Genomic DNA, 16009 nt, shown 5'->3' with positions numbered 1-16009 from the left:
ACAAGGAAGAAACTGCAAAGGGAGACAAGCAATCTCTTCTCTCTGTTCTCTGGTACCTTGAATTCCCTGCCTTCTTAAGCACAAAACTGCCCCCCAAAGGGATTCATTACAGGAACAATGAGATGGATCTGGTCTCTGAAAAGCCTGTGATTATTTTTTTCCCTAATCCAAAGGTATTCTTGTCACCTGAAGACATGTCCTTTTGATTATTTGTTTCCTTATTTAAGGACTTTGAACTCTTGTACCCTCCCTTCGGGGAACCATATACCATAATTTCCTTATTAAGAAATTCTTACTCACATGCTTATTTGACATACAAACTTCTTTGTGTTAAAGGGACCTTATCCTTTCCACAGCACATGATATTAAGTATATATGATAATATATAATTTATGTGTAATACACATAATATATGTGATTCCTAGCATATAACATTAAGCATATATTAAACTATATATAAACATACATATAACTGTATATAATACTTTAAGGTTTGCAAAATTATATATGTGTGTGTATGTATACATACATAAATATATGTAATTTCATTTGATTTGAACCTCAACCTTTTAAAATAGGTCCTATCATTACTTTTATTTTATAGATAAGGAAACTGAGGCCGAGAGAGTTTAGGTGATTTGCCTGGCTTCAAAAGGCCAATAAGAGTTCCAAGTGGTATGAAAATGCAGGTCTTCTTCACTCCATATCGATACAGCTCCTATCCATAGTGTTACCTACCTGCCTGTGGAGTAATATGCAGCAGCTTTGGAATAGAGATCCAAGGTGATAACTTGCTATAAGGTCATTGCCCATATAAGGGTCAGCAACATAAAGTCAGAAGCCTAGGGAAAGACAAGTAAGGTTGCCAGGACAAGATTTCCAAATGAGAGAACTGGATGTATTATTGCAAAAGGGAGATGGGGACTTTAATGCAACCATTTGCTTCCTGTAGTGATAGGATGACTCAGCCTATTCCCCACCCTGCTCCTCTCCCAGAAGATTTATGCTGCCCAAGACATTAACCATAGAAGGGTGAAATCCAGCAGCATTCTGCTCACAGGATGGAAGACAGTTATTTCCAATCCTCTTTATTGCTCACATTTGTATACAACTCTATTTCATTCGTGTTTTCGTTCTGTTTCCATTCCTTTTAAGGCTTAGAATGACCCTAGATCCTAAGACTTGCCATAGTTGGTCAAACACAAGACACAACCAGCCCTGTAGTGTTTCTCATATAGTATTGCCAACAAGGCACATCTTATGGGAAAATATCATTGTCCTGAAAGTAACCTCAAAAGATAATGATACACATCAGGACATTTTAAAAACCACATATGGATCGGACATCCATGAATTTACCTAAATCTCTTTTGAAACAATCATATATACTTTCAAACTCCAACACGTTTTTATGCTTTTTTTTTCAGCCTCTTCAAATGTAGTAGAGTGGAAAGAGTATTGAACTTGGAATCAAGAAGACCCGGGTTCCGATCCCACCTCACACGCTTCCTAGTCACGTGATCCTGGGTAAAGCAGATGACGCATTGGAGCTTCAGTTTTCTCAATTATTAAATGTGAAGACTAGTACTAGTTATATCTCGGGGTTGTTTTATCTAATGAGATACAGTTTTTTTTTTTGCAAACTCAAAGTGCTATATGGCAGATAAGTGGCTCAATGGGTAGAGTGCCAAGCCTAGGGTCAGGAAGGCTCATCTTTCTGAGTTCAAATCTGTAAGAACTAGCCATCTTACCCTGGGCAAGTCACTTCACCTGTCTGCCTTAGTTTCCTCATCTATAAAATGAGCTAGAGAAGGAAATGGCAAACCCACTCTAGTATCTGCCAGGAAAACCACAAACACGGTTACAGACAATCAGACATGACTGAAGTGACTCAACAACAACAAAAAGTGTTATATAAATGTCATTTACAATTATCACCTCCCTTTAGGGTTATAAAGGAATTACTCTCTGAAGTTGGCTTTCTTGCCAGCGTTACATAGTCAGGATATTCAACCTGGGAAAATCACTCATCTTCTCAGTAGCCCAGGTAACTCTCTAAGTTAATAAATCACAGAAGTGGAGATTTCTATTGATAGAGGGAGTTTCCTTACCAGAGGTTCCATACACCAGTCAGATCACAAGGCTATGCACCTCTCTTCCCACCTCCATCCCCCAAAAAATACTGAAGTAAAACATTTGCTATGCCAACAGTTACAATTATTCTCACAAAAAAAAAGTGAATCATGCGGGAATTTGGAGAACCAGGGGAACAGTTATATGAACTGATATAAAGTAAGCAAAACCAGAAAAGCAACAGACACACCAAACATAACAATGTACATAGAAACAACAGCAAAAAAAAAAAAAAAGGAAATTGAATCCTGCCTTAATGTAGTAATCCAACTAGATCCCAAAGAATTTTGGAGGAAATGGATCTCCTCGTCTTTGAAGGAAGAACTCAAATGTGCAAAGTTGTGCACATTGTCTGAATCAGATAATGTGTTAGGAGTCTGTACTAAACTACTTTCCTCCCACTTTGTAATTCTTTGTTCAAAAGGATTATATGGAAATAAAGGTGAAAAAAAAAGATAACAACACATTAAAAAAATAGTCAAATATATCCCTACAAAAAAATAGTAACCCCAGTTTTGAAGGCTAACATATCTCCCTTACAAGTTGAGTTAATTATCAAGCATTTTCTCTGTCTTGCTACATGTGGTCTAACCAAACGTCTATAATATGGTTGGACCATGTCATTCCCCTACTCAAGAAGTTCTATTGGCTTCCTCTTTAACTATAGGATTAAATATAATCCCCTTTGTTTGCCTTTCAAAGCCTTCACAATATGGCTCTGTCTTCCCTTCCCACCCCCAACCCCCTCACCTTCCCCCACCTCTCAGCTTTATTGTATGTTACTTTCCTTGTCCAAGCTGAACTATTTCCTATATCCCATATGTGACAGGACAACTATTTCCCAGGATTCCCCTTCCTTACCTTCATAGGTTAGACTATTTCTTTGCTTTTTGGGTTTGTTTTTTCTTTTCTTTTGTTTTTTCCCTTGAAAGACCACAAAGATGTTCCCTGGTCTTAATTGACCCAGAGAGCTAAGGCTATAGCTGCACCTCCCTTGGTATAGCTTCTTGGTAGCCTCTAGCCATATCGATGTGGCTTCTTGTTCACCAAAGGGCATAAAAGACCCACCCACTTGAAGTCAGGCTGCTTTTTACTTAAAACCCCCAGACTGGGGAAGTCTGTACACTCTCCACTACTGACAGTGTCCATATAGAGAAGAGAGGTAGCACATTGATTCAGGTAAATTGCCACAGCATCCTTGTTGAATAGCCTTTCTATACTAGGAATAAATAAATCTCCCTTTGTTAAATATCGGACGACCTATGAGTGTTTCATTTTGATCCACCTTGGATTCTGGATTAAAAGGGGTCTAGCCTGTGTCTGACCCACCTAGCACAATGAACATGTGCCTCCATGCCTTTAAGAATGCCTCTCCCCCATGGCCTAAGTATACTCCACTATCTCCTGACCCCTACCCAGAGGGATTCCTGCCTTCCTTCAAAGGTCATCACAAGTGCCACCTCCTCTAGGAAGTCTATCCTGCTATCCAAGGGTAGTGCCCTCTCTCCAGAATGACCGATTTTGTATTCATTTTCTATATATTGATTGTTCCCCACTGCCCAGGGGAATTTCAATTCCTTAGGGGCAAGAGGGTGCTTTGCATGTATCTTTCTATCTTCATTGCCTGCCATAGTACCTGGCATTCTATAGGTATATAATAAATGCTTGTTGAATGTTGAATAATTGATAGGAAAACTATATATACAAATATGTCCAGGCAATAACAAACCCTGTTTTACTGGGGTTCTAAAATATTAACATCATGCCCATAAACTTTGTAATGACGGTTAACAAATTCTGACTTTTTACCTTTCAAGTCTCATCATAAGAAGCTCTGACCTGATTGAAACACTTTTGTTTCAAACTGCATAGCTATTGCTGACTTGCCAAATGAACATAATTAGAAACCAATAGGTACCTGTGATTGATGACATAATTGTGACATTAACCTTTATGTAAGATGCAAAAACTTAATGGGGCCTAAAGTAATTCAAAAGATAAACCTTATCCTAATCCAGTCACATATGGATGAAATGTAGTGCCTCATTAGACAGATAGCCCCTCATCCCAGCATTTTTGTTCTGCCACTGTAAAGGTCAAATCATGAACTTGCAATCTTAGGAAAGGAGCTTCCTAAATTTGGACTCCCTAACAATAGACATTAAACATTGGAAATTCAGGGTTGTTACAGTGAATAGATTGGACTTGTCAAAAGTTCTGGGTCTGAATCCCAGTGTAGACACTTACTAGCTTTGTGACCATGAGCAAAGAACTAACTGAGCTGAACTTCATTTTTCTCAGCTTATAAAATGGAGAAGGGTATTGATTGGAAAAGTGCTGGGCTTGAAATCAGGAGATCTGTGTGACCTGAAGACCAACATGTGTGACTAGGATATAAAGTAAAAGGAAAATTTGACTCATTTCTGTCTATACCAGTGAATGGCAAAATGAACGACATCCAAATTATTCAATCAGGTTTAATGAACATCTAGTAAACTCCTTCTTTGTGCCAGATTGTTGGTATGTAACAATGATTTGTAAGTTATGGTCCTTGCTAACAGAGAATTACAGTTTAGTAGTTGTATTGAATACAGATACAGATGATGACATTTTAAAATGCATCATAGGCCCATTAGTACAAACAAAGGAAAGTTACAAGAAAGAAAACGTTATAATTGACCTGGCCTGTTTATGGTTAGGGCTTCCTTACCTTTCATAACGTCTGACCTTTAAGGACTTTTTAATAACACTTCAAAAAGAGATTGAGCAGGCACATTTTTTGTTATTGAACATATTTTTAAGTGGGTAGTGCACTTGAGAGAATGAAAACAAGTTCTTTGCTGCATTTAGATCTCTTGTACAGCCCATCAGCCACATTTCTCTATCAGACCTGGAATCATTCTTGCTACTTTCCCTGGAGAGCTCATATCAGTTAATGAGGGAACTCAGTCTTCTTTTCATGTTTGCCAGGCTTAACTCCTAAACTGCTATTCCCCAGGTCTGTTACTGGGACTATTGGGAGGGATTCTGAGGTTGAGCAGTCAAGGAGAGCAAGTAATGAGAGACTATGAAGGGAGAATGAAATCAGAGGGAGATTTGCTAGGGATTGGCCAGGGGGGGCGGGGAGGCAGATAAAGAAGACTTAGAAGTCTGTGACCTATTTTTAGTACTAGCAGCTAAGTCTCCTAGGAAAGATGCAAATGCTGATTACAAATATTAATGAGATTTCAATCTTAATAATAAAGTGTCCTATGCTCAGGACAGGGAGGCACTACATTTAAATACATGTATCTATGCTCAAAATTCTATTTCATTGGTATTTTAGCTAGTTGTCTAAAGAGAGCAGATAAATAATGAATAGACAGCCTAAATAGTCATATTACTCTATGATGGAATCAAAGAGGACTTGGTTATTTCAACAGGCATAGTAGGCTTTCTACTGAGAGACAATGTGTCGAAGGGCACAGAGAAATTCCAAGGTGAAAGGCCTTCGACTAGCTGTGTGACCCTGGGCAAATCACTTAGTCTCACAGTCCACCAGACAACCCTTCTTTTTATAGTATTTTACTTTTTCCAATTACATGTAAAGTCAATTTTTAACATTCATTTTTTTTTAATTTTGAGTTCCAAATTTTCTCCCTTTCTCTCTTTCCTCCCCCTTCTCTAAAATAGTAAGCAATTTGATATAGGCTATATATGAACAATCATGTAAAACATATTTCCATATTAGTCATGTTGTGAAAGAATAAACAGACCAAAAGGAAAACACACACACAAGCACACACACACACACACGAAAATAGTATACTTCAATGCAGACAACTCTTCTAAGACTTAATTTACATAGGAGTTGGAGCTATGAATCATTGTGGAAATTTCTACCTTGGTATTTCCCTATAGATAAAATCACAGATCTACTCAAAATCTTTCTACAATTCTTTGATATTATTATATTATTTTATTCATTTCATCAAGCAAGTGGGCAAAGACAATGGAAGAGAGATAATTTTGTTATCCTTTTAAAGTTGATATTAAAAAATAATTTAGTTGGGGCGGCCAGGTAGCACAGTGAGTAAGAGCACCGGCCCCAGAGCTGGGATAACCTGAGATCGAATCTGGGCTCGGATACTCAGCACCACACCCAGAAATAACTGGCCTTATAAACTTGAGCAAGTTACTTAACCCCAATTGCTTTTAAAATCATAATAATAATAATTTAGTTGACAAGCAGAATGATTGAGTGTAAAACATACTAGATTTAGTCAGAGAACCTGAAGCAAGGTCCCACCTTACTACCTGTGGGACGTGGTCAAGTCACTAATATCTCTAGACCTCAGTTCCTCCTGTATAAAAAGAACAGATTGGATTAAAGGGCCTCTGAGTTTCCTGAAAGTTCTAGATCTATGATTTTATGAACTCAACATGAACCCAACAATGACCCTTTAAGGACTTTGCTAACATTGGGTCTCTTACCTTTCTTTCTATTTAGACTTTTATTGATCTTATTTTTCCCTGTAAGGAGTTCAGGGAGTGGATGCCTGAGGTAGGTTCTCTCTTCAACGCCCTTGAGCTCTGTGCCCACAATAGTTGGGGACATTTCAAAGTTTCAATCAGTGCCAAAGAGAAGGGGGAGTATCTTTCTTCTTTTAACCACAGACCCCACAGAGGATTAAGGAGTGGCTGTATCCACACCACATAGAGTCTTGCTAAGACCACTTTTACCCTAAGAACTAGGCCTTGTGACATGGAATATTCTAAGTGTGGAATGTTTGAAGCATTCATTACATCAGCCTGTTTGCTGCCTGAAACAACCCTAAAAAATATTTCCCTCTGAGTTTAGCAATATCCCTCCTTAATTACTAACAGGGGTTTCTATTGAACAACAAAAACAAAACAAAACCAAAAACCATTCCTTTTCTTTATTATTAATATTGTATTTGCTCTTGTTTATAACAATAAGCAGTTACATTCATATTACTCTTTGGGAATTCATATCAATTTACATAAAATGTATTTGATTTTGATTATAAATTTGTAAGGCAAGAAACACAAATATTATTATTCCCATCTTATGGGATGAAAAATGGAAGGTCATAGGAATAAAGAAGTTGAGGCCATGGGATCATAGATCTAGAACTCCAAGGCACATCAGAGCCCAATCTACTCCAAACCCTCATTTTACAGATTAGGAAACTGAGGACCAAATGGGTTAAGAGACTTGCGCAATATCATTGTGTTTGTCCTTCGTTCTTGAAGAGGACCATGACATCAGAAAAATTTATTTGAGTGAGGGAGGACTGTGCAAGGTCTTTAGCCTCACTTTCTCCTCCAGAGGTATATGTTTCCAGTGGCCAGATATTCACCAGAACAACTGGAGATGGCCCAGGATGCAATGGGAGACCATGGACCTTCTAAGCTAAGGTCTTTTCAGGTTCTCACTTTGAGTGAGATAATGCCCATTCAGGTAAGGGCCATTAAGTGGTACTTGGGCAGGGACCTATTGTTGTCTAATCTAAAAGCTCCAGAGTGAAATGGGTTTAAGGTTTGATAAAAGAAAAAAAGGAAAAGAGGAAGGAAGGGAGGGAGGGAGGAAGGAAGGAAAGAAGGAAGGAAGGAAGGAAGGAAGGAAGGAAGGAAGGAAGGAAGGAAGGAAGTTAGGAAGGAAGGAAGGAAGGAAGGAAGGAAGGAAGGAAGGAAGGAAGGAAGGAAAAAACAAGGGGAGGGAGGGAGGAAGAGAGAGAGAGAAGAAAGAAAACTAGCCATCAAACCCCAAGTTAACTAGGCAGCTTTCCTTCATCAAAATTTACCTTCCTTGGAGAGGAAAAGAAGAGAGGGAGGGAAAGGAAGACGATGATCTGAGTTGCCCAACTGGCTGGGTCCCTGTTTTTGCCAATTCAATATTTACAGCACCAACCATGACTATAAATATTCCCGCATGGTGCTTGATCACAAATATAGCACTCTCCATATAGAAGAAAGAAGTGAAACACTTATTCAGACACCAGGAAACTCAATCCCAACACCAGGAAACACAATCCATCATAGCAACATACAAGTTAATGCCCCACAATGTAGCAGAGCCATGCCATCCTTTAGCCTTCCCACAAACCAATACAAGCCTAGCTGACCCAGCAGGTGGCCAAAAACCAATGTTTACTCATGAGCCTATCTATTTCCTTGCCTGAGCATCCTCTCTCTCCCACAGTGTTTCTGGCTCTGACTTCCAGCTTCCTGTGGCCTCTGCTCCACCCTTCAGCAAATCCTCCCACCACAGGCTCAATGTGACTACATTCAGCCTATTAGGGGGCAGAGTTTATTTTCAAAGCAGGGAAAGTCTTCAAATTCCCCCAGGCTTTTTAAGGGGCAGGGAAGATATTCAAATTTCCATTACCATTACAGACCCCATTCAGGTAGCTCAGACTATTCCCAGGTTGTGTTTGTCCTTCATTCTCAAAGAGGACCATGACATCAGGGAGATGATGACATGACTAGCAGTTGACTTGATTTAAGTGAAGGATGGTTGTGAAAGGTCACCAGCCTCATACTCAGTTGGCAAAAATCAGATGCAGGTGAAGAGTTGTGATTCATTTAGCATCACAACACTTGTAAGTGTTAAAAATTGATCTTGATACCTACTATACTATCCTCACTACAAGCACTTATCATTTCTTTTTGTTGGGTCTCTCAACCTCTGGGATGGGGGTGGAGAGAGGAGAGAGGGTGGGGACCATAGTGTTATTATAAAAAGTCAATGAATCTTTATGTACACTAAACATTGACATTATTACGTCATTAGGTATTTCCTCAATCACCAGGTGTTGCCGGAACAAATAGAATCATGTAGGAGGTCCTCCAATTTTTTTTTTTCCTATGAAAAAAGTGTTCCTAAATACCAAAATCCTGGAGTAGATCCCATTATTTAAAGGATATATTCTCACCTAGTCCAGTAATCCTGTAAACTATAATTGATGATTATGTTTTATATTACTATATCATGTACATGTTACATGATATTAGCCACAGGTAACATAACTAGCAAAAGTAATTGTTAACTGTCTCATAGGAAATTATTCAATATAAAAAAAGTCATCAACACTACCCCACCAAAAAAAATGCCTAATCTCCAATATGGAAATCTGGTAGGGAAGAGTCTCTTCCTCAAGTCTCTCAAATCTTATGTAACTGAAAGCTTCTTCATCTACTATATGGTCATACATAGTAAGGATAATGAATATACATTATCCCCATGAAATTTCTGTGGCCCCAATGATTTATTTTTTAAAACAACTAAAATATAGAATAGCATTTAGAATGGCCCTGTTGAAATGCATAACACCATCATACATTAAGTTGTGCTGTGTGTTAAAAATTTGATTTTCAAACCAGTTAAACTTTGTTTGTAATATAATTCAGTTCAATTCAATTCAACAAGCATTTATTTAATCATATTTGTATTGTTGTAGTCACTGCATAGGTTGTTTTCCTGCTTAGGTTGACTTCAACTTGCATAAGCTTATATGTCTTCTATGTTTCTCTTTATTCCTTCTATTACACAGTGACAGTACCTACCCTCAAGGAATTTACATTTTAAGGCTAGAAGACAGTATATAAAGAGGCAGAAAGAGAGGAGGAAATGAGGAAGCCGGGGTTGGTTGGGAAATGACAAAGAAGTAGTAGAGTGAGGAACAGACTGATTCTGAACAAGAAAAGAAGACAATGCACCTGTCAGAACCCATGATCCTCAGGTAGAGTGGGGTCAAGAAAAATTATGAGGATGGCCACACTGCAGATGGGAGATGATTTGGAAATGGCCAGGAAATACTGTGGTGACTTGGTTCCAGTCAGGATAAGGTGAAAGCATGCCAGTGAGAACCCAGGGTGTTAGGGGAAAAGTCTGAGTAAACTATTAAACTACTCTCCACTGACATATCAATATGAGTTTGAGGAAACTGTTTGGCAAGCACTAAAGCACTATAGAAATGAGGTATTGTTGCCATTATTTTGCATGGGCATTTATAGAAAAGCTGCTTTATTATAGAATTAGATTAGTCTTCCATCTTATTCCTCTTTGGGATAAAAAAAAGTCAGATGGGTCGGGAATGCTAAAAGTAATAGAACTTTTTTTGCAGGTACATTTTAACTCACCCAAGAAAAAGGCATAAGGCCTAACTTAAGACATCCAAGGAATCAGATATGATTTCAGATTGCAGGGTAGAGGGGATAAGGACAATCTTATAATGACTCATCTTAGTCATTAAATTGCAAGATCCTGGACCTCAAGTACAAAAGTCTTTATGAAACAGCAGAAGGAAGGGGGTCAATGGTGGTCTTGCAAAAGGTCATCTTCTAGACCTGCCATGCCCAGGTTATATCAAACTTTTTTTCATTCTTTATGCCAAGTGGGGACCCTGGGTACTTTATCACCTCCGTACCAGGAGAGTTCAATGACACAAGTGAGTACCATGGATTTTATTGGGAGGGAGGTCTTTCCCAGCTACTTGTGTATTATTGGTTTCCCATCTTTGATGAAATAGGGAAATATCATGGATTGGCCAACAGTCCCCACTCTAGAAGCATACAAGGAATATTCTACAATAGAAGATTGCAGAGAAGAGAAAGGTTGGGTCAGACAAGGTGGGGGTGAGGGGATATTAGGGAGAAGGTACAGTCTACAAAGGAGGCAATCAATTTGTTGCAAGAAATCTAAACCCTACAAATCAGAGAAGTTTCTGGAACTGGCACAAAACCCTAGTATGATTCTTTATCAAAGAAGACAGGGTTATCCAAATATGGGACAAGACATTCAGTTGCTTTAGTAAGCTAAGATTTAATTTTGTTTTTCTGTGATTCCATAAAGGATGGCTCTAACTTTAAATGAAACATTTTATTCACAGCTATTGGCTAAATAAACTCAAGCTGTTATTGTTGTTGCTGTTGTTATTTAGAATGAGAACTAACACAAGGATTTCTGGTATGTTGACTTCATTTAACAACCACATCAACAAAATAAAGGCAAGTAAGATCTGTGCTTCCTAGCCTTAGAAGGTTTCCCAAATGAGGTACACAAGTGGTAGTGAACACAAATTTTAGGTTGAATGGATACAAATCAAAAAGTGGGAATGGATTCCAGGCCAGATCAGTAATTCAAAAATTCATTGGTCTCCATTAAGCTGAGTAACCTATTCATTGACAAATCCCAATGAAAATAAAATCATTTGACAGTGTTCTGGGTGAAAACATTCTAATTCTTTAAATACCATATTATTTCCAAATACTGAGTCAATTCAATGGTCCATGTAGCTCTGAGGTGGCCTACTTTGTGAAACTTTGGAAGGTTAATAGATGTGACATTACCTATGCAGAGTCAGAGCTAAAAATAGTCATTAGTCAAACTAGCAAAAAAAAAAAAATCTAACAACTTTTCAATGGTTTTCTTTTTAAAAAAAAAATGTGAATTTTTCCTTATTTAAAAAAAAAATACATCTGAAGGTTTATATGAGCTACTCCACAGTATAACGTTTTCTGACTGAAGGAATAACCTACAAGCATTTATCGAAGTCTGAAGTTTGCAACATTGTATAATAAAATTCTCTTTTTTTTTTTCTTTTTTAACATAAAGTGATTTGGAAGTACCTCAGATGCTGGGCTTTCTTTTTTTCGTTTCTGGACAGTGACAAAACTTAACGTCAGTTGTCTTTTTTTCCTTTAATTTGGGATAATTTTTTAAAGTGTAAGGTAAAAATCTACCGTGTCAGAGAGCGTGAAACCTAATGATCCTATTAGAGACTCCCTTTTAATGTGACGCCTGTGCTGCCTTACGACCAGCAGGGTGAGAATAATTGAGACTTGCTCTTTTTGTCTGTGATCTACGGTACAAGGGTTGGCCCTGCTTTGGTCCACCTGCCAGTGTGGTTTAAAGTTTCACAGGATCGGAGAAACACAATGACTTGGATCAAACTGTCCAAAGGAGAAGGAGTCCAGTCGTGTTAACGTCCAGGAAGCAGTTGAACTCCAGCTATGCTGAATCTCTCTCTTCAGTGCATATGTACACACGACCGGCTTTTGCAGTGACCAGAGATTTCTGACAATACAGGATAAATCAGAAAACTTGGAGACGTGGTTGGAAAATGAAACAATCCAGGAGTGTTACTACATCTTTATTTTGTTGCCGTGTTGATGCAGATGGGCAGTCAGTGAACACTGCAATGGTGTGAATGGTTAGTTACTGGGGACACCCCCCTCCCAAAGATAAACCAACTTTTATGTTTTATTTTTTCCCCCGAACTCGCAATTAACTACTTTGCGGTGGGTGCCCCCCCCATATGTAACCCAATAATAATGAACTACTTTCAGATGAGCCACTACCCCTAGTTAGCTGTGGTCCCTATTGCAGCTTGCTGTCGGGGAATCTCAAGAGGCTAATACTAGACCATGGAAAGGACGATGAACTCTGCACGCCGCGGTTAGATTCAGAGAATATAGGAGGAAATCTGCTGCTCCTGCTTCCGCAGCTTGCAAAGGCAGCAGCTACTTTTATTCCGAAGAGCCTGGAGTGTGTTTTATTCAAATTTTCTTTCTTTCTTTCTTTTTTTTTTTTTTTTTTTTTAGAAAATACGAAGAAGCCATGGAAGACGGCCCACTGCCAGACCTAAGAGACATCGAACTGAAGCTGGGGCGCAAAGTGCCCGAGAGCCTCGTACGGTCACTCCGTGGGGAGGAGCCGGGTAGGGACAGCGACCGAGACAAGGACAAGGACCAGGGCAGGGGGTGCAGCAGCGGTAGCAGCTGCAGCTTGTCCCCCTCTTCTTTCTCTTCTTCCTCGTCCTCTGGCTCTCCTAGACCTAGCAACTCCAGTGCCCTGGAGAGACTGGAAACCAAGCTTCATCTTCTCAAGCAGGAGATGGTGAGTAGCGTGCTGAGCTCGCGCCGCAGGCTGGGCCAGAGAAGTAGGGGTGCGGGGAGGGGAGGGAAGGGGGGAGATGTGTGACAAGTGTCGAGATCTAAGCTGGGGAACTAGTGCTTTGCTGAAGCAAACCCAGCTCAGGACAAGAGAGGGTGGTGGGGAAGGAAGGAGTGCAGGGAGCCTGTGCGTGATGGGAGGGAGAGGAGGGAAGCTAGAAGGGAGGGAAGCTACTGCCTAAAGCCCTTGTTTACCCTGAACTTTGCTCAGGCAGAGTTCGCTCCAGTAGCAGCCAGATCGTTCTTTCCTGTGTACTTAGCTGTCTAGGTGCGCGCCTAGCTTTTTCTGCTCCCCTCTCCACTCCCCACTTTTGCTCCTGTGGACTCTCCCCCACCCCCTACCCCCAAAGCTGATTGTTTATTTACATAATAATTAAGGGAAAACAGGAAAGAAAGAAAATTAGAAAAGCTAAGAAGCTGCGTGGCATTGTGAAAAGAGCAGCCACCCCAGAACCTGGAAAGAGATCAGAAAAGGACCTTCGCGATTGAACTCGAAGCGCCCATTTTACAGAGGAGAAAACTGAGGCCTTGGGATTTAATAGGATTGCAGAATTTTAAATTGGCATGGCCTTTCTATTTGGGGTTTACATCCTCCCCTCGCCTGGCTCCCTTCATTTTACTGAAGAGGAAACTGAGGCTCAGAGAAGTCAAAGGATCCTAGGTTTTGAGCCGGAAGCGACCTTAGAGGTCACCTAGTCCAACTCCTTCAGCCTATAGATGAGGATACTGAGGCTCCCAGAACTTTCCCAAGTTCCCACAGGCAAGTAACTAAGCCAGTATTTGGACTTCCATGTCTTCTAGACCACGAATCCAGCGATCTAGATTCTACACCTGGCTGTTCGGGTTTATCATTTGCTAGTCGTGGGCGTGTTACTTGTTCTCTGTGGGTTTCACGTTTCCTAGTTTATAAAATAGAGATAGGCTCAGTGACCTCCGAGGTGCCGTTTAGCGCTAAATCTCAGTTCCTATGAGGGGGCTGGGGCAGAAAATCCATGGGGTCCTTCTAGCTCTTGTAGTTTGAAACTTGGTGACCGTAGCGAGTCGCTTCTCCTCTCTTGGCCTCAGCTCCCTTTCCTAAATAAGAGAAGGGAGTTAAGTTGGATCTGATGATCTGCCAGGGTTCGCCTCAGTTTGACATTGTGTGATTTTGGAGGTAGTGTCCCGTGACATTGCCAAGAGTGTCATTCCTCCCGCAAATCAGATCGGAGGGTCCACAGCCTTCCTGAGTGGTGGGGAGGTGGGGACCAGGTGCTGTGGCTTAGTACAGCAGCAGCTGCAGTCTCTCCAGAGGCCCTCGTTTCCTTCCATCCTCCACAGCTGGATCTTAAAACAATGGTTCCAAGGGGTCACAATGGACACTTTGAATAGCTTCTCTAACCTCCTCCTCTCCAGCTGAGTACAAGAGGAGTCACGTGACTTTGGCATCTTTGATCCTGGGGAGCAGGTGATCTCCAGACTTAGTGAGACTTTATGGAGTCCTTAGCTCCTCCCTCCCTGTCATCTGCGGTATACATTTCTGGTCACCGATTTGGCAAATGTTAACCCGTGAACTCAATACCCGGGAAAGCTTAGCACGGGTGCATGGAAAAAGAAAATAAATGAAAAGCAACTGGTCTATGAGCAAGCCGTCCTTCTTTGCCAGATCTTGCTTCCAGCGGGGGTTGGGGCTCAGAGAAGCAAGAGAGTGGCGTCATAGGGCGGGGAGGGAGGGGGTAGTGGAGGGAGCTGGGCAGCAGGAGGGATTCACTTGACTGATTTTGGAGACTCTGGGGACTGGACAGTAAAACGAACCAGCCAATTGTGTTTACTTAGTTCCTGTCTTAATACACTTTCAAGAACCTTGGTAGACAGCTAAACATCTTGAAGTTACCATAGCAAATAGAGAGAAGAGCCAGTCTTTTAGGGTCACATGCTGACTTTAGCTTTTCGTTTACTGTCTGTACTAGTGCTTCGTGTGGTCCCACTCAAGTCTCTGCAAAACAAAAAACCCAGAGCCCCTGAGAATATTCTAAGAGAAAAGCAAGATGAAGCTTTAACCTAGGTTTTATTCCCCAATTGAATATGACAATAAAAAAAATAAACCTTGCAAGATCTATAACAAATTTTTGTGCAGAATATTGGCTTATATAATCCTATAGATTTACTGCAATACAATATATAAGCAATACTTAAAACAGCCCTGCAAAGTAGTATAATTATTGATGTCCCCATTTTTTCTTTTCAAACTGAGGATACATCAGTTCAGCTAGGTTACAAGGGGCACACATCTATTTGGCTGGGAGTCCATTACCCTTCCCACATAGCTGGGCTGCTCTCTGCCTCCCCTCACAGTAATGAGATACATCCTGTGTATGATGTTTCTGTATATATCCATATATCATAGATTCTTGTATTTAGTTCAATTTAAGAAACACTTAATAACCACCTAACATAGGCAAGGTATTACAGGCAGTCAATCAATGCCTTCCAGGAATTGGAAGTTCATTATTCGGGTGATGACATAGAGTGGATTTTATTTCTACTACCTAAGTGTTAGGACAAAAATAAGGCAAAACCAGAAAATCTAGGTAATTTCAGTGAAAAATCTGAAGGTCCCTGATATATTCTGCTATTTTTCTTTTATGTGCTGTTGCAAAAGATATGTCCTCTTAATTAATTTTTGTCACATAGTACGACCACTTTAAAAGTTGTTACATTAACCACTTACTACATTTTCTGTGTGGGGTATATGAATAAATGAACTTAGAAGAAACATAATATTTATATTGGAACTGATGGTTCAGTGTTAATCTATGAAGGGGATTTCCTTCGGATTAAGTTTCAATTAAATCTACCAAGAATTTGTTAAACATTTACTATATGTTAAACTCAAAGGGTAAACACAAAATGAAAAGCAGTCCCTGCCCTCAAGGAGATC

At 40.0% G+C, this 16009-nt stretch overlaps 1 protein-coding gene across 1 annotated transcript in view; it reads left to right on the top strand.

The window, feature by feature from the left end:
- Nucleotides 1–12036: 12036 nt before the first annotated feature.
- LURAP1L (leucine rich adaptor protein 1 like) overlaps nt 12037–16009 on the top strand; it is a 56648-nt gene continuing 52675 nt past the window's right edge. The window contains exons 1-2 of the mRNA XM_069090733.1: nt 12037–12350; nt 12742–13036. Coding sequence (XP_068946834.1) covers nt 12758–13036 — 279 coding nt within the window. The 5' untranslated portion in view covers nt 12037–12350; nt 12742–12757. The remainder of the gene's footprint in view (nt 12351–12741; nt 13037–16009) is intronic.

This window comes from Petaurus breviceps, unplaced genomic scaffold (assembly GCF_028583685.1).
Source record: "Petaurus breviceps papuanus isolate PSGF00001 unplaced genomic scaffold, PetGlider_PUasm1.0 187, whole genome shotgun sequence".
NCBI lineage: Eukaryota > Metazoa > Chordata > Mammalia > Diprotodontia > Petauridae > Petaurus > Petaurus breviceps.
This window is presented reverse-complemented; position numbering and strand designations above follow the sequence as displayed.